Source organism: Triplophysa rosa, linkage group LG17, assembly GCF_024868665.1.
Source record: "Triplophysa rosa linkage group LG17, Trosa_1v2, whole genome shotgun sequence".
NCBI classification, from domain to species: Eukaryota; Metazoa; Chordata; class Actinopteri; order Cypriniformes; family Nemacheilidae; genus Triplophysa; species Triplophysa rosa.
The window spans coordinates 16,396,774-16,424,186 of record NC_079906.1 but is presented as its reverse complement, the minus strand read 5'-3'; the positions used below and the strand labels follow the sequence as shown (position 1 = coordinate 16,424,186).

The following is a 27,413-nucleotide window of genomic DNA, read 5'->3' as shown; positions in this document are numbered from 1 at the left end:
TCTGAGGCCATATAACAACTAAACAAGATAAATGACCACACTGATAAAAAAGCAGCATCAACTCTGTTGCTAATCACTTGATATAAGAGATATGTATGCTGTTGACTTGGTAAACATTAACAAAATACAAGTGTTTATGTCTTCATAGACTAACACTTGAAATGACAATGACTACCAAAAATGTAACTTACCCAGATGACAGCAGCTGCTGTGTGAACTACTGGCCTCAGGAAGAGATTGCAAAACAGTTTTAACAAATGAATAAATGAATCACTTCTTACTTTTATGGGTAAAAAAAGCACATATCAGCCAATGACCATACTGCATTTCAGAGTTTCCATTTAATGAAAATTAATATTCAATTACAAAACATTGTAATGATAATAATTTATTCACTTACGTTATATAGACAATTATTTGGTAGTGAAGAAATATTCAAAATAAAGAACTGAGAAAATTCACAAGTGCTGAGTAAATCTGAACCAAGACAAATTAGCAAAACAAACACTGCCGTCCGTCTTCTTTTAAGACTCTACAGTCTTAGTTGTTTTACACTGATAGTGTCATTGAAGCCTTGTATGTTCAATGCAACAAACAAGAGAGAACAAAAAGAAAAATAGGGCAAATTTGGCACTTGGTGTCTGTGGTGTGGTGTCTGTTGACAAATTACAAGCGTCAAAGTTAATGACCACAGGATGTGTAAAAAATAAGCACATTCAGAATACTAACAAGTACTAAACAACAGACTAAGCGGTTTTATGGTCTAATGGCATTATGTAAAGATCAAATCAGATTAAGGCAAGAAATCCATAAGCATTTTGAAATGTCTAAAACCGATCAGTGTTAAAAATGCCTGAGTGTAAAACAATTAGTTTTAGTGTAAAACATATTTTTGTACATGCCGCCGCCTAAGTGATATTTATCAGTTGCACAAGAGTAACATCTCAAAGGCTTTGGATAATGTTTCACATGGTGAACTGTACGTGAATTATTGTGCTCGTGATAGTGAAAATGCCTGACCTATTGTAATACTCGCTTTACAATCACACGCTCATATTTCACAGCTTTTAAAATTTTCTCTTTTAGTTTTACATAGCCAGCCTTTTAAAACTTCCAAAATCATTTTCTTATACAAATCATATTTCTTCAGCTCCTACAAAAACATACATATAAAAAGGAAATAGAAAGAAAAATATATAATTAATATAGTGTTGCTTGAATATAGAATGAAGGAAGGCTACAACTGTGGACAAAGCACACTTTTAAGACACACCTCCTGACTCCACCCACCCCTCAGCAAGTGCCACTGTATGAGAGAGGAAGGCAGCTCAATCCAGGTTTCAGAAACAAAACCCATCCTATCAGTGTGATAACACATTAAAGACACAACATTGATCCAATCAAAGTAAAGGCAATTCCACAGACTTGATAAAACCAAGCAGGAACCAATCAGAACACATTTTCTGCATTCGTCACGCAGCTCACAATATGAGAATAGATATAAAATGCTTAGAATAGACATGAAAAGTTAGGCAGCTGAAATTGAGTATTAGGCCACAGACTTCATAAACCTTATGGTTCATCACAGATGTGCATCATTCATAATACCTAGAGGAAACAGTTCCTCTTTTCTAAAATTTGGCCTTAGCAATGTCGATGTATCTATACAGAATCCAATAAAACAAATTCTATGGTTTGCTATGCCACAATCTTGACTGACAGCAGCCAGTCTAAGCACTTTAAGTCTAAGGTTGCAGTCCACGTTGTTCACACGGTGCACAAAGGGACACGGAAACACTGACATCACAGCTCCTGCAGATCATCTTCAATACTGATGTAAGTTATTTCATTCCCTTCCCAGAGTTCCTTCATTTCCTCTCACTTTCTGCTGAAACTGAGTAGGTCTCTTGGCTGGGAAGAGATAATGTGCTCTAATGCAAAATACTGACAAGGAGCAGGAGACTTTCCTGCACATGTGCAAAACATCCAGCAAAGTGGAGGGTGGGACATGTCTCTTCCAATAAAGGGCTGTGAATTTTTAGACAGGGGAAGTGGAGGCACATGCTGTATTCAGACTGTATTACTCAAAAAGGCAGAATGGAAGAACATGGTATGCCTAAAATCAGAAATGTTTTTTTTTTTGTATATCAACAATAGTATCCCCCCTTGCAATAGTCTGTAAAGCCCATTTTCAAGGTCTCCACCCTCTGTAGTCCATCTAGTCCCAACAAAGGTCAGAGGTCACAGCGTGACCTTGCTAAGTCTAAGAGACAAACTGGAGCGCTGCTGCGTGCGCGGTAGAGTGGAGCTGCAATGACTGCGCAGCTGTACCGTCCTCCCTTCAGACCCACGCAGACGCAACAAGAAGTCAAAGTTCGCAGAGGTGCTCATGGCGTAAAACACGTTGGCGTTGTCAGGGATAACCAATTCTAAACACAGAAAAAAGGATTGTGAATGTGAAGTCTGCATTACCACAACAACAACAACACAGACAGAAAATATATTTCAGTCCTTAATTCATCAATCTCTATTATTTTTGTATTTTTAAAGTAGAATGGAAAGATATATAATACCTCTTTCATCAGAGATGACCTGCACAAGCTCATAGTCTGCAGCTTGCTTGCCTTCCAGGTTGTGTTTGGCCATGGCTCGACAGATCACTGCCGGAGTTTTGTCCTGACTTGTCAGCTGCACAGAAAAGCAAAATTTAGACAAATATTTAGAGCTGCCCATTGTGATTGGAGACTTATTTGAGATTTAAAAAGCTGCTTAATATCGTTTTCCTTTGTGAATTTACTATAAGATAGCTAGAAAGTACATTCTATCACTGCATTAAATTATGAACATTTACTACCAGTTTGTAAGGATTTATGTGAATTATGTGCACCACTATAACATTTGCAAATCATATTTCACTGAAGGTAAGATGACGTACACATTTTGAGAAATATATTTTAAATCTACACTGCATACTGTTTATAGTTAAAAAAGTTAGTTCACAAATCTAATTGAACATTTTTATTTACCCCATGCGGCCACGGGGGGACCGTGGTAAACAGTTTGGAAGCACTGAATTACTGGAAGCACTGCTAAACGTACATTAATGATTTAAAAATTCCCCACTAACCAAGATGCTCTTGTAGAGGTTTCCGTTGCCCTGCTCCAGGCTCACTCTGATGATGCAAGCGTCCTGAGCTTGTGTGTTGTAGGCGGGTGAGAAACTGGGCGAGGTTGGAGTCATGGGCGTCAGAGAGACCGAACGCCGGTGGGTGCAGGGAGGCCCGGGCAGTGTCGGGGAGGCCAGAGATATGGAAGCACTGGCTGAGGAAGACGAGGTGTCCATGGAGTGCAATGAGGTACAGGAGGAAGACTCGGATAGCTACGGTAAACATACAGATATAGCGATGAAATATTATGTTGAAGTATATTTAAATGTTATGAGATTTTTGGCATTATGGAAGATGTTAGTACCTTCTTCAGATGAGTATCTATAGAGTGTGTAGGTGTCATGCCCTCGCCCTCTGAAGGGCTGGAGTCGTTGGAAGACACACTGACTGAGTCCATGCTCTCCCCTGAGCTGCCTGTAGGGGGCGACCGAGGACTTTCTCTCATGTGAGAGTTTGAGGCGTCGGTCCCTAAAAAGAGTCTAATGTAGGACAAAGACAGAGTAAAAAATAAACCTTCATTGACATTATTTCCTATAGCTTTTGTATTTTATTGGGTTTTTATGTGGTTTTTGGGTGACTCACAAGCTCAGTCTCTTCACCATACTCTTGCGTGGTTTTGGTGACGTTGGGCTGTTGTCTCCTAAGCCTTCAATCTCACAGGACAGAGCATAGCTGCAAGACATTAATATTGAGACCAAAACTGATATCAATATGAGAAATAATATAAACATAAAACGTATACATTGAAAGAATGTGTTTACCTCTCCTCCTCGGTGAGCAGAGGTTGTCCTTTAAACCAGCGTAAAAATGAGGGGTCAGGGGTCAGACAGTAACTGTTACACGCTGACTGCAGAAGCTTAATCTGAGCGATCACCTCAAACTCCTGAGAGATCAAGAAAGAGATTGTATTCATGACTCACATGGCTCTAAATAGCTACAGAGCAAGAGGCGAAATAAAGTCCCCAATCTTTTTTATTAAACTATTTTAGTGACAAATCATATTTTTCATATTATGAATTGCAGTGTGATTCATCTGTATGATTTGGTTTAAAAAGTAGACAAGGACTGACACAAAAAAAGTGATTCAAATAAATAACAAATAGTGAGGAAACTCACTCTGCGTCGCTTCTCGAAATTAATCAGTCCTCCCTATAAAACACAGAAAGACACTTTAGCACAAATCTTCCTTGATTTTGTTATGAAAAGTCTTCCAAGTTCTTGCGAAACAATCCACAGGAAGGTCACATAATAAACCTTGGAAACAAATACCTCAGCACCCTGGCAGTGCTAAGTTAATACCACAAGAGATAATTCGCTTCGGCGTTTCTCTCGACATTTCTTTGGCAATGAAAATGGAGAATACAGCCGACTTACCTCCACTTGGTCAGGCAGTGCTGTATCAAGCATCGTCAGATCTGTGAGAAAAGTACCCAGGTATGGGATCGTCCCTTGCATGGCACCCTGTACACAAAAAGTTAATTCATGACTGTTTTTTTTTTCACTTAAAGCAGGTGTTAATAAAAATATGTAATTATTAAGAATGTTGACAATATGAATACATATGGATAGTAGTTTTAGCTAACAAACCATTTCTTTCTGTAACTGTAGTCTCTTCTGTGACCGTTTCTGATGGTCTTTGGCGCAGCTGTCTAAACTGGCGAATTTTGAAGTGCCCTCCTGAAAAGATGAGACAGATATCATTTCAGTTACTAGTGCCTAAACAAAGCTTAATAACTAAAGCTAAGAAGGAGAAGTGGGTGCGTGTATGTTTGCCGGCTCACCCTCATCAGCAGCTCTCGGCTGGTAAGATAATTATTGTGATCAGAGAAAATATCGGACAGCTCCTCAAACATCTGCATGCTGTCTCTAACAAGCAGTCATAAGAAATAGTATTTACAGCATTAATATATCTAATATACTGTACATAAGAATAAAAATGTATAGTCGATTGACAGAACTTACTTGGAAACACACGCCCACGTTCTCTTCAGTCTGTATATAGGATTAGACTGAAGAGCTGACACAATGGCTCTCAGAGACGAGAAGTTCTTACGAATGCGACACTCCTGAGCACATAAAAGCGTTTTAGCATGTTTTATCTATCAGAAATGATTTGGAAATCTGGATTAAGTTTCATTGGCATCATTTTGTCTAGTTTGGTTGATCTAGTTCCAGACTACAACAGACTCACAAAGCAGTTGCTGAAATGCTTAAAGTGAATCTAAAATCCTTTTTAGACTGATATCAGATTTGATCTGTGCCACAAAAGCCCAAATATTTTTAGATACTTACAAAGCACAAAAAAATGCAAATTGACCTAGTTCTATGAGCCTCAAGATAACGTGTCCATGCAACTGCGGGTGTGTGCATTAAGCACCTGTGCAATGTCGATCCAGCGCTGGATGATGCGGGCACGCAGGTGTGGCCGTATCTGCCGTTGCCGGAGTATAGTGCTGACCACGCACGCTGTCACCGCATTAAACTGAGTGATGGTGGCACGAATGGTGGGCGCGCAATGTTTACCATCCTTCTTATCACGCTGAGACCAGACAGAACCCAAACAGTGATGAGGAACCATCTTCTTAAATAACAGCTGTGAAAGGAAGGACACATTGTTGAGGTGTAAAGACGAGTAGGCTTGAACCAACAAACTAACTAAAGCTACTGCTTACTATTATGATTATTATTTCTGCTTGATTGACATTAAACACTGTTGGTAAGTTGAATATGACTATTTTTAACAGCATTTTGCCAATTCTTTAAAATATTATGCATGCATATTAAATTTGATGGAAAATGCACATTTTTTGGTAAATCTATCTATTTAGATTTGCGCCCTCGCTTACCGCATCCATGTAGGTCAGCTGCTCTGCTACGAGGTCGACCTCGAAGGACAAAAAGTCCTCCTGCACTTCAATCTCCACTTCCTCCTCTTCCCCCAGGCAGAAAGGATTGTTGCCGAGGAAGCCTCCTGTAACAATCCAACATCAGATGTTTTTGTAAGCACAGGAAGACAAACATGAACAGAAATAGAGACACAGATGAAGTAAATTCACAGTGACCGAAGAAGACCTACCATCCGATTCATTCTCCAGGCTGGCCTGAACTTGTAATTGCTCTAGCAGACTCTGAGCCCGGCGCATTGGCTCTGAGCCCGGCATGGCCTTCTGCAGGAAACCCAGCACACGGTGCAGGCTTGGATATGACGGAGGTTCCTGGAAGTCCTCTGGACACTGATCCAACCAAGCTCTGAGGATAGACGCTAAAGCACTGAGAAAAAAGGGGAACAACACACAAACTAGTGAAAAACAGGACATACAGTATGCTAGTGAGCAATGTTAGCATTAATGAAAACTAAATGAAACATGTAAGATTACTAAAACAAAAATAAAACCATAATTGAAAAAAGTAAAATACACTACCATGATGCCAAACTAACTCAAAAGAATGATACTGATACTGCCAGTGAGAGAATCCCTAGTTTTGCAATGTTGCGATTTATGTAGAAACCAAACATTTTTTAGTTCCCTTTTTTAACGTTTCTTCTGAACTTCAACGGTCATCATTTAAGCTTTCATGGAAATGAAACAACAAACACAAGTTCTGTTGGGAAGCCATTGTAGATAGAGCAAACTCACGTTCTCACAGCGCCTCTGCTCTCTCCTGCCCGGCACTGGTTACTCTCTCCCTCACAATCCTCAAAATTGCCATACCTGTGAAAGAGAGAGGAGACCTGCCGGTAAACATACTGACAGAGCAGAAACCACAGCAAATATTTAAAGGAACCAACCACTAAACTATTATTTTCAGAAGTACAGTAAATGTATGGAAAAGTAGTGCAAAATGTAGTGCAAAAAAGAAAGGATTTTTGTCTTGTTTCCAGTAAAAATAACGTAAAAAATGTAATAACAGTATGTAATGACAGTAAAAAATGTATCAAGATACATTAGGGAGCAAAAGGCTTTCTGAAAAAAATAAAAAAGTGAGTTTAATTTTATAATTAAATATGAAAATCTTGAATTAAGCTTTACCTTTTGATTAAGTACCTTATTCAAGTTGATTTTTCCTACAGTACCTCATTGACAGTTGTTTGTCTTGTTTTAAGCATGAACTCACATAATTTTGAAAGTTGAAAAGTTTTTAAATGCATTTCAATATGGCTTCTATGGTGGTTGCTAACTGACCACTTACTGGTTGCTTAAAGGAATAGTTCACCCCCCCAAAAAATTCTATCATCATGTATTCACCCTCATGTTGTTCAAAACCTGTACATAACACTTTCTTCTGTGGAAGATATTTTGAGAAATGTCTCAGTAGTTTTATGTCCGTACAATGGAAGTCAATAGGGACCATTGCTGTTTGGGCACCAACGTTTTTCAAAATATTTTCTTTTGTGTTCTGCTGAAGAACTAAAGTCATACAGGTTGGGAATGACACGAGAGGGAGTAAATGATGAAACAATTTCCATTTTGGGGTGAACTATCCCTTTAAGTGAAAACTCAAACCCTATCAACCACTATATTCATTTAAGTCTACATATCTCTGATTTTAGCTACCAGAGTTACAGTATACTCTTTAAGATTTGTTGAAATCTCTAGCTCAAATATGTACAGTAACACAAATAAAGAGCAAAAAATTAAGCTAAAAGTCTTCACTTTCATCTCAGATAAATTTCTCACAAACACACACCTTCCCAACAGCAGCTCCAGCACCCCCTGCGTTGTTGCAAAGGCCCTGTACGTGGAGAGGAAGATGCTGGTGTAGGTCAGGTCATTGTCACCGAACGCTGTGAGTAATGTTTCCACCAAGCGTTCCAGCGTCCCTGCCCGGATACTCCTAATCTTACATGTCTCCAACTGACTCACTGTGTGACCCGGGGGCAACCGGTCGCCTTCCGCCTGATAGAGGACAACAAGCCAAAAACAGAGATTATATAAAGAAGTTTAGCTTTTACATTTCAAGTGTGCGTCCTACTATCGGCATGTTGATTCAGCTTCCACAGAAACATTGGGGGAAAAGTTGAAATAAACAGGGAAAGGAAAAGAATGAGACCTTGGTACGGCTAGCACGCTACAACAGGAAACCCTACAATCTGCTTTTAATCAGAGAAGCCCTCCTCCTCCCTCTCCCAAACATGCTGGGAAGTCAGCAGACTTTTTAATAATGCTTCATTAGGTGCAAAAAGTACAACAGTTGTGCAGAAACATTGGACACAGAAGGTGGATGGGTGCATCGGTGGTAGAGCAAAAAACAAGCTCAAAAAATCTTTTAGAACCACATGTAAAGAGATTGAGATGTGGTAGACAAAACTAGGTCATGCAATAAACACTGTGACCGGGGTTCTAGATGATGTTGGAAGACATGTGCTTTCTTTAAATTGCAATGTTCAGTTTCTGTGTTTCACGTTTTTTAAATGAGCATTATCTCAACCAGTCACATTTCTAAAATAATTAAATAAAAAATGTGTTTTTACTTCACAGCCATTCATTGCAGAAACAGCCTGTTTGTGTAACAATAAACTAACAGCCGGATTGTTATGCTTCAGTATGGAAATAATATCAGCTCATGGGGGTATTGTTTTCTGATGTTGATTCAGAAGGGTGTTGACAATATAGAAAAAGTTATTAAAGGGGTCATATGGCGCGAACACGTGTTTTTCTGTGTATTTGGTGTGTTATAAGTTGCCCATGCATGTATTAGACACGTAAAATTGCAAAAATTAAAGTGTCGGAACAAAAGATGCATTCTATCTAAAAGCGAATGCTCACCCAGACCTGCTTGAAACGCCTCGTGTAACCACACCCCCACAAATCTACGTCAGTTCGTGGTATGAGATGACTAAGACCAAATGTATACGCAAGTCAGTACTGTCAGTACAATTGCTTTGGAACCTGATGTTCCAAATATGGTAAGAGGCGTTACATTTCCGTCACAAGCTTGCAGTATTCAACGAATCACTACACACTGGTTAACTGGCCAATCATAGCACACCTCGCTTTTCAGAGAGGCAGCGTTTTTGAACCCTAAATCGTGTATACACATTGCATTACATCTAAAACAAATTATAATATTCGATTTAGCCGTGTCATATGACTCCTTTAAAAGGTTAAAGCAACAGTATTTACAGCAGCAAATTGGAACAGTCAAAACAGCGTGCCTTCATGAGCATAACCTTGAATCTTATGTAACAAGTTTTGGAAAATGTTTGCAACCGACGAAGTTCAATGTTTTGCTGTCATAGAAAACATGATAAAGTAGTGATAACATTAAAGGGATAGTTTACCCAAAAATAAAAATTCTAACCTCATTCCATTCTAAACATGCATGACTTTCTTTATTCTGCAGAACACAAAGATATTTCGAAGAACGTCAGTGCCCCAACAACACTGGGACCCCAACGACTTTCACCGTATGGAGACAAAACATTCCACAGAAGAGTTACATGCATGTTTTAAATGACATGAGGGTGAATAAGTGATGACAGAATTTTCATTTCTGGGTGAACTATCCCTTTAACAGAGCTGTACTTTTACCAAATAAACAAATTTATATCATGTTTTTTTCATTAAATGTTCGAATAAATCCATGAACACTATAAATCTACAACGGAAATACTTCCCTAGACCATAAAAATCTGTACAGGGTCACCTCTAATATGCCCGACTGTCTGACTGCCCCAGCATGAGCAACCAAAGTGTTTCTTTAAATAAATGTGGAAGTGCATTCAGATCAAAGGCCTCCTCACCCCCAGCCATCTTGCGCCTTTGTTTGCCGCCTGCTGGATTTGGACCCTCTTCAGCGTCACGTTGTATATGGCCCCTTCCTCGACCTCCTCCCCCCAGTCCTGCACAGAGCTCTGTGAAAAGGGGGGACATAATTAATGTTACACCACTGAAAAACAGCAAGCAACATATCTCAGTTGCGGCTTTAAATGCGCATTTAGTCATTTAGTCGACCAAGTTTCACACAAAGAAATGGAGACTTGGAGAGTACTGACAAATCAGTTTAAAATATTGTAGACTCAAACTGTTTTTACACAGAGTATGTCACCACATGTTAGCTGCCATGTCTCATCTCATTAACCTCATAACGTTTAGACCTTAAAAAAACTTTCACACCACTAGGAGTTTGTCCATGACGACTGCTATATTAGTATTACTTAGTGCAAATAAAAAAACTGAGTGCACCTTTAAATTTTATGATCAAAACTAAGCACTAATTTAGAGAAAAGAGGCCATGAAAGAGAGGAGAGAGGAAGAAAAGATGAGATCAGAGCTGGCATGAGGTTTTCAAAAAATGAGGCTAAGAGCTTTTACAGATTCTTAGTCAAGGAATTCACCATCTAGCCTAAGACTTTAGGAACCAAAATCTGTAAACATACTGTATATTCATACACAAACATGTGCACTCTCTATCGCACAAACTCACTCGCGCAAATACAAACAGTACAATGAGATGACCAGCATTGAGTTTCAGCCTTTCAGCCTCCGCACAGTCTAACATTCACATTAAACTGTCGGAGAGTGACGAACGGCCACATCAATATATTCTGCCTTCCGCAGTCAATATCAATAAAGTAGAGTTGTGTATCATTGTGTGATATATGTGTGCCTGCATAGTCTCTCATATCCCAAACTCTTTCTCTACAGTGCAAAGAACTGCAAGACTTCTTATGAAGTACACATTTTATGAAAACAACACATTTTGGGCCGGTTTACCGGACAGGGCTTAAGCCTATCCCAGACTAATTCAAATGTTAGAGGTGTCTTGATCGAAAACAACTTGCATTGACATATCTTAAAATACATCAGTGTGATTGTTTTGTCTCGAGATGCACACTGGTAATTTAATTAAAAAATCATAATTTTTAAAGCTGCACTCCTCAACTTTTGTTTCTCTATCCCAATCTCTGTTTAAAACATGAAATTGCAGGTTACTTGACATATTATGTTGAAGTCAAATGACGTCAAACAGACATTTACTGCAAAATCCGACCAAGAGCTTAATTTATGAATCAATATTGTAATCTTACTGTTTGGAATCAGAGTAAGGTGAACACTGATTTTGAAGTTGCTCAATAGTCTATGCTTTTTGTTCATTTTTAAACCCGAATGAACTTTGACATATTTTTACATATTTTTAACAATATTTTGTGGGTCTGTCCTTATATAGCCTAATGTTTAAAAAATCATCTTTGGTTTATTGAGAAAGTCAGCAGACTTTACCACAACTATGATCAACAAGACTGAATAATGCGTATATCGGCCAAGACTTTAAGAAAAGCTAATGCTGTATACGTCCATCAAGTGTATCCAGCTCTCTTAGATACAAAGAAGAATTTCTGCATCTTAGACTACTTGGTTACAAAGTTTCTTTACTTTAAAAAGGAACTATTAATTGTAACAACATTTTTGTTTGTTATGAAAGTTCTGTTTTTCTTTCAATGTCATTAGACTTTCTATTAAATCCTTTCACCACTGCGACATAGCCAGACAACATCTGCATTTTTATGGGCCTAAAAAAGTAACTGTCCCTGGAATGAAGTGGATCAGTCTGTCTATTTCCCGGCCGTTTCCTGTACAGTGCGTTCAGATAAATACTGGATGAGTCATGCAGTCCACACTCAAAAACAATGGTAGGAGGTCTGCGCGCTCGCTGCCTGGACCCTGCTGAGTCCACAGTCTATGCACTGTGCAGTCCCTTTGTACTGGAAGAAATGTTTTCCAAAGCGGCTTTTAAAGGCTGCTCGGCGGCACAGGCAGATTGAAGAGGGTGGGGCGATATAAGAGGAAAAATATACTTTTTCATTCTCATTCTTAAAAAAATGTTGGGGAGTTCTTGCAGTTTTGCCATACGTGATGCATCAGACTATGTGAAAGTTAATTTGTGGTTGTATGAAATTTTATCCTTTATGACCTTTAAAATAGGTCATATATTTAATACTCAAGACTGAAACACTAAAAAGGCGATATGAGAAGAAACGTTAAATACATTAATTGAAAAACTAAGTTGTGGAACATATAAGGCCTTTTCAAACCATGTAAACAAGCAATAAAGGGGTGCATCATCTGCTGGATGCTGAACGTGTTATCATCCCAAACAGAGACCCTCTCCCCCCTGCTGCCATTCAAAAACAACAAAATCCTAAAGCCCGTAAGAAACAATGCCGCGCGGAAAACAATAACAACAAGTGTATTTAAACCAATCTATCCGCTTTGTTTTCGTCTGCAGACCAAGCGCCTGGAGGCTGTTCACACTCGCATTACAACTAAAGTTGTTATTTCTAGACTGAGAAACTAACGGGATCGCATCTGCCGCCTACGTGGAGCCTTTTAGATCCAAAGTCGTGCGCGGATGATAAACATACGAGCACGATACATTTTATTGCCCATGCAAAGCAGTCTAAAAACATTATTTATCTTCCCCACGACCTCCTCCCCAAACTCTTTCTTTATCCTTCTCTCCAGGCTCTCTCTCTCCCTCCCTCGTCTTCTTCCCCCCTAGAAGCTCAAACCGCAAAATCAACAGTGTGCGGAGGAGGCAACGGGAACCGCAACTTCTTACGTTACCATTTTAGCTTTCCAAGCGAATCTCATTGTGAGGGCCTCTCTCATCGTCCGGCGGAGGCATCAGAACACATATGAAGTCCGGAGAGAAAGGGAAAATGTAAGTTTATCGGCCGATTGAAAGCAGCGCTATCCTGGGTGAATTGTCCTCTTCCAGAGCACTCACTCACATATAGATACACAGCCCTCTCTCCCTCCCTCTTCAGTCCACCAACTCCTCCCCGCCTCACTAGTGAATGACATAACTCCGCCCACTGCACTTTCCGTCCCACATTGTGTTAAAAGCGTATTTGTGACGGAATGTTGCGTTGATTTTATATCACAAAATCTCAATATATTACAAAATAAAAATTGTCTATCACAGATTACACATTTAGATTTTCTGTCATTATACTAGCCTATGTGATTACGTTTTTTCTTAAGGTCATGGGATGTTTGGCAGAAAACACTGTAGATCCAAAACGATCAAGTAGTACCATAAAAGTAAAAATGTATTATTATTATATTAAATGTAATTATAAAATGTTATTATGAAGTCATTTTATTATTTTTATTGTATTATCTCTTAAACAATGTGATGCATTTGTACAAATGTACAGGAATTTTAAGGCATCATTTGGTCACCCTGAGTCACAAAATGGAATTTTGAGTAGAAAACATTATAGCCACAGATTCAAAAAGTTCAAAAAGAACCATAAAAGTAGTCAATACTTATTTGTTGGATCATATGTCTTGATTTTCTTACATATAGCCTATAATGTGAAGATTTCTTAAAATAACTTCATCATTCGTCATTTGTCTACAAAAAATCCCAAAATGTGATTTTTGGCACTGTAGCTACAGATCTGAGTAGATTAAAAAATGCCATGAAAGTACTGACACTTTGTTAAAGTGCTAATACCATACAATTATGAAAAAGTCCCAGCTTTTTATCTACATTAAAAGAATAAAAAATTGCTATCATAATTTCCTTAAGGGTGAACTATCCAAAGAATTCAGACACAGCCATGCCAGCTCAAGGTGAGAGGGCAGGGCAAGGCCTTCTGATGAGGTTACATGACTGAACTCTGAGACAATATAAGTAAGGTTGATAGTTGATTGTTTGGGTGAGGGGATTTTTCCTCATGTCCCTCACGTCCAGGCCGTCTGGTTTTTCATTTGTTTGAACCGAGGAACCCAATGGAGACAAAGTAGAAATGAGCAGGTGTGACGTGGTGCCTCGCTACCTCACTTTCTCTCACACACACATAAATACATTCAACTTTAGTCTCTTTTACTCAAGCTACACGTACGCTTTCTAGAGAGCAATTGAGATCATTCATGTGTGATCATTCACTCAGCCACATTGAGGAGCACAAAGGAAAACAATTCAATGTTCTTGGCCCTTCAGCTATTGGAAAAGGACCAGTGGTGAGATGGTATAAAGTTTTTTAAGGCCCGTTTTTTTAAAAGACTGATTCAGTAACCATTTCCTCATGCAAAAACACAAAACTGTTGTTAATAAAAAAGTTAATAATAAATTGACTCGTATCCTCTGTTCGGACGACACAGAGATCATGGGCTTGATTCTGGGTATGGGCTGCTTCATGTAGTGAACAGAGATAACCTCTCACCATTGTGCATTTGAATAGGGGATTTAACCCTGTATGCCCCTGGGGGACTTTCCCAAGCCAATTAGTGAACTGTATAGTGGCCTAACCAAGTGCATTGATAACAAAACCATTAACCTAAATGTACAAAACCCAAATATTTGCAGAGTGTTTGATTTGAGCACAGGTTGCCACAAACTGCAAGTTGTCTACAGTATGTCTTCTGATTTAATTTGAAGTTAGAATGTTAAACTTCAGGTTTGCTCATTTTTTCACGTGCAGTGTCACAAAACATTTCAATAAACATTTCAAAATATTTTAAATATGTGACCCTGTCTGTGAAATCCAGTCTAAAGTCTAAAAATCTATTTATGGGATAAGGAGCACATGAGTTAGTCATAGCCAAAAAATGACAAAAGTAGGTAATGTGTGTTTATCACATATGTGATAGATTTTGGTATACCGTGTTGAAATTTTTATTTTTAATTCTGAAATTTTTAATACTGAATTGAATGATTTTGAGTACTGAAATTAATTATTTTATTGACACTATGTTGTATTATTTTGGACAAAATACTGAAAGTTGGCCTCTTAAACATTGATTTCAATTTTTGACGTGTCCTTACTTAGTCAGTATTAAAGATACCAAGGTTATATTTTCACAGAATGTTCTTTACATTATATGATTTTATGTAGAAAAGACTTTAGCTTGGGTTTTCACATGCAGGGTTACATACAGTATGTAATATGCAAAGAGTCGAAGAATTCAAAACATTTTCAATCTAGAATTATCATTAATAAGGCATTCAGTCAACGTGTGTGGTTAATGTCTTAGAAACCCAAATCAAGGTTGTACTAAAAGAGTTTGTTCACCTAGGAGCACCCTGATGACCTATTACATGATTCCGTCAAACCACACTACATCACCCTCAACGTCACGCACCATCACTACAGTCAGTTCAACAAAGTGAAGCGTGTTTAAGCAGGGATCCCTGCCTTCCCACAAGCAGAGCCGTATGTTGTCTGATCAGAAAAGGCAGGCCAGCAAGGGCAGTGAGGCTCTCGGGGGAAACCCTCGTTCTCCTGAATCCACTCCAGTTCCCAGGCTGGTCTGACCGGGTGTCCTCTGCTCGGCTGGTCCCCAGGGACTCTGGTAAGCGTGGAGGAGCAGTGGGAGAGGTTGTGACCTCCAGTCCCCCTTCCAGGGACAGCTGTTTGCTCTCAAAAGGGAGTGATGTCATCACAGTGCACGACAACAAGACCTGACAAATGGCGGACGTTTGGACTGGACACGGCTGACGCACACACCTCTGATCTCACATGTAACTACAGCCCCCGGGGATTAGGTAGAGGGAGTGCGTATATGAGTCATGAGAGTAAATACATCAGTGATGTTAATTAAACTGATGATTAAATAAAATGCATAGATGTCCCTTACGGAAAGAAAATATATTTCCTTATACATGAATTAAAAATATATCAAATGACCTAATGGTATATTATAAAATATACAGAATAATATATTGTGTAAATATATTATAATATATTGAATAATACGTAATGAATTGCCGCCTTTCATATATTGAAAAATATGTGACAATATATTTACTTATATCTCACAATATATGTAATTTTATATTCAGTAATACACTATAATATATTGATGTGCATGTGATAAGATATGGTACTTTGTATTTAAAAATATCTTGAACATAATATATTTACTCATGCCATATACACACACACTCATATGGAAATATATATTACTTATGTTTAACAATCATTTACATATACATGTTTCATATTTTAAAACACAGCTAGTTTACAATAGCATAAACTCACCTGCTCATACTAAAGCACTTAGTGAACAGACAATCAATGCACTGAGAAGCGCACAGGCATAACATTTAAAAGAAAGTAACATAAAATCTAAATGATTTTTAGCCAATCGTTATCTTATCCACAGACTCTACTCTTCAACACCATGGTAACCCCAGATATTAACAAATACTAGAAACCCTTATGAATTTCAAAGTAATACAACATTAAACACTAACAGATCTCCCCCTACATTAATATTCAGCAAAAAGACATGAAATAACACATAAATGAAAACATTTTTACTCTCCTTTAACAGTCAGAAGCAAAGCATGCTGGGAACTAGAAATCTGTTTTAACTCATTCCTTGAATGTGTCCATATATGTGTATACATACATTCACATTTATTTGGGAACATTCATGTGCAATATATACTCAATAACAAATTAAATGTGATGAATATTAGATTTATTTTTGTCTTTGTTTCTAAATATATTTTTATGTCCAATATATAGCCATATATTGTCAATGCATATAGTACTGTATATTGCAAAATATTAGCACCAATTTCCAATATATGGAAATGTATATTTTTGTTCTGTAAGGGCGGGGTAATATTCAGGATTTGAGAAGAGCTGTCTGGTTATGGTCCTTATATCATTCAAATTCATGGTTGAAGCTTTCTTTACAATGTAACCTACTAATTTAAAGGGGTCATTTGACACGGCTAAAATGAATATTATCGTTTGTTTTAGATGTAATTCAATGTGTATAAACGATTTAAGGTTCAAAAACGTTGTATTTTCCACATACCTTGCATGTTTGTATCTCCTCTTTGCCCCGCCTCTCTGAAACGCGTGGATTTTTTACAAAGCTCATTGCTCTGAAAAGCGAGGTGTGCTATGATTGGCCAGTTAACCAGTGCGTAGTGATTGATCGAATACTGCAAGCATGTGACAGAAATGTAACTCCTCTTACCATATTTGAACATCAGGTTCCAAAGCAATTGTACTGACAGGTATGCCCACCTTACTTGCGTATACATTTGGGCGGTCTTATTCAAATCATACCACGAACTGAGGTAGATTTGTGGGGGTGTGGTTACACGAGGCTTTTCAGGCAGGTCTGGGTGAGCATTTGCTTTTAGATAGAATGCATATTTTGTTCCGACACTTTAATTTTTTAAATTTTACGTGTCTAATACATGCATGGGCAGCTAGCTAATAACACACCAAAGACACAGAAAAACACGTATTCGCGCCATATGACTCCTTTAACCATTTTATCTTTTGATACACATATAACTGTACAGGGGGGTTGTAGATATCTGTCCTGTCGACACCAAGTAATCTCACCACTGGAGACATACTGAGTCTAAGCCTCCCCAGAGTACAATCCCAGTCTCCAACCAGTCTCTCCTCCTGTGGTCGACTGACACACAAACACACACACATAAACACACATGGCCTGTGAAGCTACGGAGCACATCGGCATGAGTAACCAGAGCACTGTTATTGCACCACTGTGGGGTAAAAAAACACAAATTCCAGGAAATCTCCCACTTCCTGCTTAAACCTCCCAACTCCAAAGCCTGGCGTCATCGTACCTGACCGACGAGGCAGCTATCATGCACCTAAACAACCAAACACACTTACAAAAAAGATAAAGGAGAAAATCCCAGACTAGGTCGTGTGTATGGGAAGATATACGATCAGATTCTGGACAGCTGTGTCGGGCTAGCATCAGATGGAGAGTTATGAGCAGAGCTGACTCAGACAGAGAGAGTTGGATCAGAGTTTTGGAGCTAGAGGGCGCTGGGAGTTTTATGTAATGCTGGTATTTCTGTCTATGGATTTGGGGGAAGGTTGAGCTCTGCTTTGAGATTATGCTGACAAACAGATAATCTGGAAACACTGATTCACAATTCTTTCAATTTTTGTTGCCATAACATTGCAGGAACAACACAGTGAAAACATGTTTTTCTTTAATACCACAAAAGACTTCATGTTTGTCTTTTTATTAAATCTTCACAAGAAGTTATTATAGTCCAAAATCAAACAAAGTCCAATAAAGTCAGAAAAGTGTACACTATGAATACCACTGCAGGTTTTCTGCACAGAATAACTGCATGACCTGCGACATTTGAAGCATACAATCAGAGCAAATTACAAAAAAAATCTAAATCCCACAGTGCAACATGCTTGATTTGAGCTTTTAACAGTAATGAATGGACTAAAAGTAATTTTCTTTTTTGGTGATTGACAAGGGGTTTCACACAAATGGTTAAAAATGCAAGATCAGGAAAACATAAAAAACATGTTATTTTCTATAGATACCTGTAAGTGGACTTACGATTAAATGAGAAAACAATTTAGCATATACGTATTATTTTGCATACTGTTTTAAAAAAATAACAGACAGTGTTCATTTATACTGTGCAGTATGCAGTACACTAATATTCCATTCCTATATATAAAAAATATGATAAAAGTATATAACTGTATTTTTTAACTTTTATTTGTATTTTCTGTATTTTTGCACAAAAAATCTGTACATTTCAATGTCACAATGACATGAACTAAAATCAAGATTTGCCGATTAAAGAAGAAATTAAAATCCGTGATTGCCTCAGAGGGTTTCAGATAAATAAAAACCGAAACAAAACAGAGAAAGTGACAAGTTCCCCACTGAGCTCCATCAAAGCACAGACTACATGTACTGTTCTAAATGTATGCCACAGTGGAAACTCTGTTGTTGTGAAATATGTGGTAGATACATCTGTTAGCATCCTCAAACGACTGGAACAGTCAAGAACTCTCATAAATACTCACTTCCCAGAACTTCACCGTCAGTCCTGACTGGTCCGTGTGTGTGTGCGTGTGTGTGTGCGTGTGTGTGTGTGTGTGTGTGTGTGTGTGTGTGTGTGTGTGTGTGTGTGTGTGTGTGCGTGCGTGTGTGTGTGTGTGTGTGTTTATGTTCTTGATGTCTTTGTTTTTATACATGACCCAGTAGAGGGCAGTGTGAAATAATTTTGCTTAGAGCTGCAACTTCAAGACAGAAAAAAATAAACTGTAATTTTATTGCTAAGAGTTTTATTGCTGAGTTATGATCTGCCTTGAAGCCAGCTGGAGTGTTTTATATAGTGTCCAAAAACATGTCATCATGTGCTTGATACGATAACACCATCTTAAGTTCTTGTTCTGTTTCATTTCATGTTCTCCTCCCTCATACACCTGTAATTTTTCTTTCTATCTGTTGTTCTTTAGTTTATTATACTATTTAAGCCTGTTTTAAATGTTTCTTTAAAACATCTGGGTCATCTGGTCACTTCAGTATGTAGCAGAAATTCACCTCGCCTATGCAAAAATATAACCAGCAAAACAATTTCATACACTTTAACCAGACAGCTGGCTCAGCAGTCCCTTAAAACGAATACAACTCGTTTCCCTGTGTTTTCAGAGGACTTTGCTTGCCTTGTGTTTTCAGGACATTGTAAATCATTTTACAAGTCATTGCAACTTACTGTTTTAAATCTTGCCAAGTGGTCAAGTTAAAATTGCTTTACTTATTTTGATGGCATGTAGTTATGTAAAAACTTGTTAAAATATAAAATTCTTGACTTGTAAAGCCAAATTGATTGTATTAAAAATATGTTTTGCAGAGTAGGCCTATTTGTAATGGAGTTGTGGCACATTACAGTCAACATGAAAAGTATTATAATCATGGAAGTCTGGTTTCAATATGTCTGGATTAAAGACAGAACAAATCCTGGGCTATGGTGGCCAGTTGTGTGTGACATGTTGGTATCGACGTGCTGTTATTCTTCCCTTTTTGGTAAATTTGATAAATATTAAATATATTTTAATTAGCCACTGTCAGTCAGGTTTGGATGTTCAATTTACTCAAACCTCTACTTTCACTATGTTCATAGACAGAGAGATAGGCACCCTGGAAAGACAGATAGACAGACAGGGTTAGGGATTGATAGATGGAGACTTCAGTCTTCAGACAGTGTGAAGTGACTGATGAGACAGTAAAATAACTTACCGGCCCTGAATTTGTCTGCCTTGAAAGCTCTCACTTTCCTTTCTACTCATTTATCTTTTCCTCCTCTCCTGCCTGATGGAGGAGGCATTAAGCCGGACCACATGACTGAGATCAGACTATATGGGGGAAGACTAAAGAGTTTTTTTTCTTCTTTCTAAATTTAAATGCTTGTTAATGCACTTAATTGAAATAAAGAGAAAGTAAGAGAATTTTGAAACGAGTTATTGTTTTTTTGCTCTGTGAAGCTAAACACACATACCTGTCATCTACCACAGCTAGAATTATTTACAGACCTCCCAGAATGTGAGTTTTCCTTAAAAACTATAATGATTTAGATCTGTTCTACGCAATGTCCAAACAATATTTACATGTAAACCTAACCCCCACAGTGCATATTACTGAATTTGATATAACATACAATTGAATTGATTTAACTTCACACGTCAGACTTCAACATGCTTTACTATTTGTAAGATAAGAACATTTAAATATTTGACAATGCCAAACATACCCACACACAATCTCAGATTGTTCTCACTTGTTTCTCGCACCATTGTTTTCATCCACTCCATATAAGGATAGAGCGGTAGGTTTGATTCTCAGGCAATACAAAAATTGATGCATTAATGTATACTACTTTGAATACACTGTAACTTGCTGTGGATCAGCCAAATACATAATGTATAACTGCTTGATCCATGTGGGTTATTAACTTTCCGCCCCAGCTGACTGATTTTTCCCTTTTGGACTTTAGCCTGAACCATAATTTCAATGAGAGTGACATTATAGGTTTATTAACTTGTGCTATAATGATACACGGTGAACCTAAACCCACAGTGGAAATTTAATAGTACAGTTATGCAGACTATGGTAGCATCGTAGTAAATGCTCCTCTTTTTTAAAACACTCAAAAGCATCAGAAAATATTTCGCTCTAAACTGCTTGCTTGATTTGTCAAACATCCACCTGAAGAGTCTATTTTTATACATATTGTTTAAACTTTGAATGATATCAGAGTAAAAGCAAAACATGCCAAATCCACTTCTTCCAGATGAGCACCAGCTCATTTTTCTGAAGCGCTGACCACTAGGCCACGGCTTTGACCTCTTATGCACCCTTTACAGAGCTTCATTCATGACTATAGTGCTTGTGTAAGCTCAGACAGGCCATGTGCAAGTTATACCAGTTCAGAAGAGTTGCAAACAAACATGAATCACTAAACTACAAGTTAAATTTTCCACTCAGTCACGCGTGACTCGCTAAACGCAAGAAAGGAAACGTCGTCTAGCAACCATCAGTGCCACTTCCAAAGAACATCTGCCACTGGTGCTGAAGGCTAATTGCAAAACGGGAAGTCATGCAAAAATGCAGAATGCTTAGCTTGCGAGTCCTATATTCAGCATAATTTCAGACACGCGCTTGCGGTCGGCGCAACGCTTTCTAAATGGGCAATGGCACTGACCCGTGGTGACTTCCCCAAGAGTAAATGTGTACAACACGACTGTGCCATATGGACAGAATATGTGAGTGCATTGACCCCGGTCCTTGATCACTTGACTACAAAGGTTTTTCTTCATTGCTGCGACAAGCAGAAAATCAGCAGCTATATCAGCGTTTATGGTTGGTGGCGCAGGGAGTGATGCAGAGCGACTTGACCCATCTGACGTGAACTTTGGTCACCATCCTCATCATTAAGGCCACGAAAACAAAGCCATTTATGACGATTAAAGCCCAATTACATTTTAACAAGCCGTTTTGCAACTCTGGTGAAGGACACATACATACATACATAAACTCTCTTGTTTCTAAGTGAGCGATGAAGTGGTTCCCAGTCTAAAGCCATACGGATGGGAAAGACTGGAAAATGGGCACCTGGAAAGTTTTTTTTTCACTTATTTTTATTTACTATTATTTTCTCTTTTTTTCACTGCTTTTGTTGTGTTTAAAAATGCTTCAGAAATGCATATGCAATGCAAAACAATCCTGCTAATAAATCAACTGAGAGAAGAGAGCAAAAAGTCCTTTCAGTGATTTGAAGCATTTATGAGACACAAAGCCTATTTGTATCAGCCTCTACTGTAATGTGGTTCCACTTTTTTAATATCTGCGTGTTTGCTGCTTGTCACTGAATGTGTTTGAATGGATGCGAGTGTGTGAACTAAGCATGTGTATGGTATTGGAATCTATGGGTGAGCGTGGGGTAGAAAGACAGAGGACTCTCAATAGCTTCACTGTCAGAGGAACAATACTCTGTCGGAGGAACAATACTCGGAAACTCTCTAGAAGTGTGAGAGGAAGGGACTTGAGCCAGGATGTTGGATAAGAAGGATGGATCTCTCGCTCTCTGTTGTTTTTACTTTATTTCTTCTCTCTGCCTGTTATGTACTGCTATAGTTTATCATCTTATAAACCTTTTGAACCAAAGGCTTTTGCATATATCTAAGTTTTGTAGACAAATATATATTGTGTAAATTGTGTATTTGTTTCGTTACAGAATTAAAATTCCAATTAAAAAATGGGTGACTATGTCAGCTCGGGATCATGCTCAACGTGCTGAGCTGTTATCGAAGTGGCTACTTTAAAAAAGATGAAACAGTTTTGTTTTGTTTAACATTGCTGAGTTCATCTTTTAAACTGTGGACCAGAGTTATTATAGTTTTCATTTTCGTTTTATTTAGTTTTATTCTTTTTTTTAAATTAGCTTTTATTTTTAGATCTTTCGTTTTTATGTTAATTTTAGTTAAAGTTTTAGCAATTTTGGTATATGCTTTTGTCCTTTTATAATTTATTTGTTTATTTTTTATGTTGCTATAGAATATTAATTCATTTCTATTTTAGTTTTATTTCAGTTTTTGTTTATTATTATAATTTTAATGCTTTAAAACTTATTTCAATTTATTTTTGATGCAACATTTCAATTTTTCCTTTAGTTAAGTTTTTCCCCATAATTTGTAGGTCAATATTTTATTTGATTTCAATGAACAGAGACGTTTTCAAAGTTTTAATTTTAGTAAACTAAAATAACCTATTAAGGAACGAGTAGTCCAAATTTCTGTATTGTAAATGTGCAAACAAATCTGCTATGTAGATTCACATATTTACACACCATTCAAATAAACCATGTTTAACATGTTGTTAAACATTCAACCCCACCGGCCTGACCTCCAGTCATCATGTCTAATACCATTTATCACTTTCTTCTAATCTGTGCCTTCAGAGATTATGTTATGATGCTAAGACTCTTTCTGTGTAATACAATGATGCTGTTTCCCTGAATTGAATCATAACATGCTGGTAAGCGCTCAGCAGCGGTCAGCACCACTGTGTGACTATTGAAAAAGTGCTGACAGAGAGAGAGCTTTTCCCGCTCTGAACCCCCCCTCCCACACACACAACACCAAAAAACACACAATCACACACCTCATCCTCTTAACAAACCCTGCTGGTCAATGTATAGGTGGCCAAATGAATCTAGGGGTTTCACAAGGCTAATCTTCACTGTTGTTTTTCTATTGTTCCCTGATTAGGTGATTTAACTTTCCCACTGTTTATTTTTAAACACATAATGACCACATCTGAAAGACAAAATGTAGGTTAACATAATTTTCAGCATATCATTGTACAGGACACAAAAAAAAACTTTATGAATGTACAATATTTTACAAAGGTCCTCAGATTTCTCAGGTTTTCCCACTTTTGGGTACAAACTTGTCCCCTAAATATGTAGACCACCACTCACTAAATTTACCCCTACAAACACCTTTTAATTTAAATATATATATCTTTTTTGAATAAAATATGTGGGACTACTTAAAGTAAGCTTGCCTCAATTACACCTAATTGTGAGCACATTTTTAAATGACACCAACTTTCAGACCCGTGTGAGTACAATTTATTCCTTCTGCAAACATAATAAATTGTTCTGACCAAAAGCCAAACAAAAAATGAGCTCCATGCAAATCAGGCACTTTTACACAAAGCCAAACCACAAAAATCTAATCTCATCACTTAAACTAAAACCAAACCTGAATATTACAAAATACAGCTTACTAATTTACTTATCAATTCATCTTCACACAAACACCAACACTCACAAAATGATAAGAAACCACCAAATAAGCACTATATGACAGGAACACAGAGTGACAGTGGATGACTGACCCAGTGTCGAGGGCTGCTCTCAGGTGACCGTGGCTGATACCTCTGCAGGGCCACTCCTCCATCCTCATCCAGATCTAGGTACTGCGGGATGGGCGGCCAGGGAAGCAGCGATGCCAGCGGGTAGTGAGAAATCATGATGCCCGTGCAGGTTGCCCACACATTCTCAAGCGGGACGGCAGGGCTGAAAAGACCCGGTGCGCCTGTGATTTAAAGTATGATGTCCGTATTGAGCGTCTTCTTCCACTTCTGTGTCCAGTCACAAATCTATGAGACAAAAACGCTGATCCTGTGTTATTTAAATGTCCGTATCTCAGGAAGGCACTTGCAGTCCAAGTTTTATAGTATTTTCCTGCAAGCTCGTTCTTGCCCTTGTTGAGGTGAAACAGTCCGACAGATCTGTTTAGACTTCCACAATTATGGCTTCCCAACACATATAAACAATGTATTTTTCTTTAGTCAAAGCCGAGTGGAGGTTGGCAGCCTCTCTGCTCTGGCCACATTGCTGATTAAAGTCTATTGTAATTCTCTCTTTCTTTCTCTCTCTCTCTCTCTCTCTCTGGTCTTTCTGAAAGTAGGAGGAGAGGTAAGCGATAAGCCCTCCCCCTGCACTAATGCCCAAAGAGAGAAGAGAAAGACCGGAAAAGAAAGAACATTCTAAAGGAATAGTTCCAAACCCAAACCCAAATGCCGGTTTAATCACAAAATTCAACATTTAGGATTTAGGCTTTTGAGCCATTGGCAGAAAATGTATTAGAAAACATGTTTTTGATTCAAAAGCCAGAACAGCAGTTGAGAGAGAGTTGGAGGAGGACCTGACTGAGACATGAGTCATGTACAGTTATCTTAGTTATGCAGTAGCTGTTGGTAATGGAACTTTCCCGTTAACCAATAATTCAGCAATGTTGCTTTTGATACAAAGACCAAATACAAGTGCTCACAGTTTGAACATGAACGTAACCTTAGATTTAAGATCGAGGAGAACCACGAGCATTGACCACTGCAACAGACCACCTGATCAGCCACCTGTGAACTTTGCGTTGTTGTCAGTAAATGTAAAAAACAGACATACTGATACAGACACAAACTGTATTGACACTTAAGTGTGCTGAGGCGAACCTGGGACAGTTAATAAAATACAGAGTTTAGAATTTCCGATTGTTGCAAAAATGCCTCCGGCAGATATGTGAATCAGTAACATTAAACACCACAACAGCAACATCCGGAGAACACGTTTAGAAGCCTTAAACAGAACACATAAAGAGATATCCAATAAAAAGCAATATTGAAGGTTAATTAAACCTCAGCTGCATGTGTGCAAAAGACCCATCTAAAATGTCCAAATTTCTCCTTTCAGTCTCTTCGTTGGTACATTTTTATATACAGTACATTTAGCTGACAGCTTCAGTAAGGTCTGGAAAGTATGAACTACAGGCACACATTTTTATTCAATATGTCTTTACATGTTTGCACAGATGTGCAAGTTACACGTCCTCATATTTAATACAATCTTAACAAATGAAGATTTTGGCAGCATTTGGCAGATCTTTCTTTAAAGCAAAATACTGTGCATCCCAAATATAAATTTTCTCAGTGACTCAAACTCATGATTTAGGGTTGTGTGCACAACAAATGAGCTACTGTATGGGAACACTTTTCTTAAGAAACTGCTTTCTGTTTCTGCATCTATGAACACATCTGGACTAATGCTGTTTGACATGGCTCCATTTCTCAGCACAAAGTGCTGAAGAAGGCATTAGGCAGAACACAATGGACGTGCAACACTCTCGTAAACGACAGGATTGAACTGTCAAAGGATAAAGTTCACCAGAAATAGTGAGTTTAGAAACTCTGCTGTCCTTTAGTACCCCCTAGGGGACAATGGCGGAATAACACACACAATATAAACTCAGTCAATAGGGTAAGAAATAGACATTTGAATTAAGTACTTTATTCGAATGTATTTTCCTTATCTCACTGGCAGATATTTTGCTTGTTTTAAGCATGGATTTTTATATTTTTTCTTTTAGAAAACAAGATTTAATAAAATATGTAACTTTCCTTGTCAGATAAATTTATCTTGATTTAAGATTGTACAGAAATATACACAACACAAAAATACTAAATAAGAAATCATTTTTTGGAATGTATCTCATACCGACTTTCTCAGCCGTCAGATACCGTTCCCCCTGCTAGGACAATATAGCCTTCAAAGGCTCCACTTTTAATCTCACCCCTGAAAAATGGACCAGTGGTCCAGCGGTTAGTGCATTGTGCTTGAAGACAGTCTCACTTGTTGTGGTGTCTACTTGTTGTGGTGTTTAAAGTCTGCAGTGTTATTGTGGGACAAGTATGAACTTTCTATCTAATGGAACACAGGGGGAACGGTATCTGACAGTAATATACCCCCTTGTATAACCAGGAGAACATAGCCTTCAAAGGCTCCACTGTCAATCTGCCCTCAAACCAAAGCCCTAGTAGTCCAGTGGTTAGTGCATTGGGTTTGAACAATGCAGGCTGTTGGATTGTGGCCAAGCTTCATTTTTTCCTCATTCAATACAGGCGAACCTTATCTGACAGCAACATTCTTAGTTGTAAGGATACATTCTTCTGCTTTTAAGGAAAATTTAGTGATTTGAAGCTGAAACTCTTAGAACCTACTTGTTGTGGTTTTAAAAGTCTGCAGTACTAATGTGAGACAACTATGAACTTCTAATGAAACACAGGGGGAACGGTATCTGACAGTAACACTCTGAGCCACCAGATACCGTTCCCTTTCAATAAGGCTTCAAATCAAAGGCCCAGTGGTCTAGTGGTTAGTGCATTGGGTCTTGAAGACTGCAGGTTGTTGGATTGAGGCCAAGCTTCCTTTTTTCCTCATTCAATTCATGGAAACATTATCTGACAGCAACCTTCTTGGATGTCAGGATACGTTCTCCTGCTTTGGTGGAAAATTTTGTGATTTGAAGCTGAAACTGTACTTGTTGTGGTTTTAAAAGTCTGCAGTGTTATTGTGAGACAAGTATGAACTTTCTATCTAATGTACCACAGGGGGAACAGTATCTGA

At 38.1% G+C, this 27,413-nt stretch overlaps 1 protein-coding gene across 2 annotated transcripts; it reads right to left on the bottom strand.

The window, feature by feature from the left end:
• Positions 1–328: 328 nt before the first annotated feature.
• rgl1 (ral guanine nucleotide dissociation stimulator-like 1) lies at positions 329–24,870 on the bottom strand. 2 transcript variants are annotated; one of them, XM_057357220.1, is made up of 18 exons: positions 24,350–24,870; positions 9,913–10,023; positions 7,857–8,065; positions 6,806–6,880; positions 6,244–6,437; positions 6,014–6,138; positions 5,545–5,760; positions 5,130–5,233; positions 4,949–5,033; positions 4,755–4,844; positions 4,542–4,628; positions 4,284–4,316; positions 3,929–4,050; positions 3,750–3,839; positions 3,472–3,646; positions 3,128–3,379; positions 2,574–2,688; positions 329–2,429 (listed from the first exon to the last, which is right to left on the bottom strand). In XM_057357220.1, the coding sequence occupies exons 1-18, from the start codon at positions 24,482–24,484 to the stop codon at positions 2,242–2,244; spliced, it is 2,406 nt and encodes an 801-aa protein (XP_057213203.1). In that variant the 5' UTR covers positions 24,485–24,870; the 3' UTR covers positions 329–2,241. The 2 variants fall into 2 exon arrangements, with proteins under 2 accessions (XP_057213203.1, XP_057213204.1); XM_057357221.1 differs by lacking the exon at positions 24,350–24,870 and adding an exon at positions 12,737–12,931.
• Positions 24,871–27,413: the final 2,543 nt, after the last annotated feature.

Bases quoted from the DNA above. Each gene is read 5' to 3' on its own strand.
- rgl1 (XM_057357220.1), bottom strand. From the start codon at position 24,484: ATGATTTCTCACTACCCGCTGGCATCGCTGCTTCCCTGGCCGCCCATC. The intron at 10,024-24,349 runs GTCAGTCATCCA...CCCTTTTCACAG, and splicing joins AGAGCAGCCCTCGACACTGG to AGCTCTGTGCAGGACTGGGG. The intron at 6,139-6,243 runs GTAGGTCTTCTT...GGATTGTTACAG, and splicing joins CCTGGAGAATGAATCGGATG to GAGGCTTCCTCGGCAACAAT.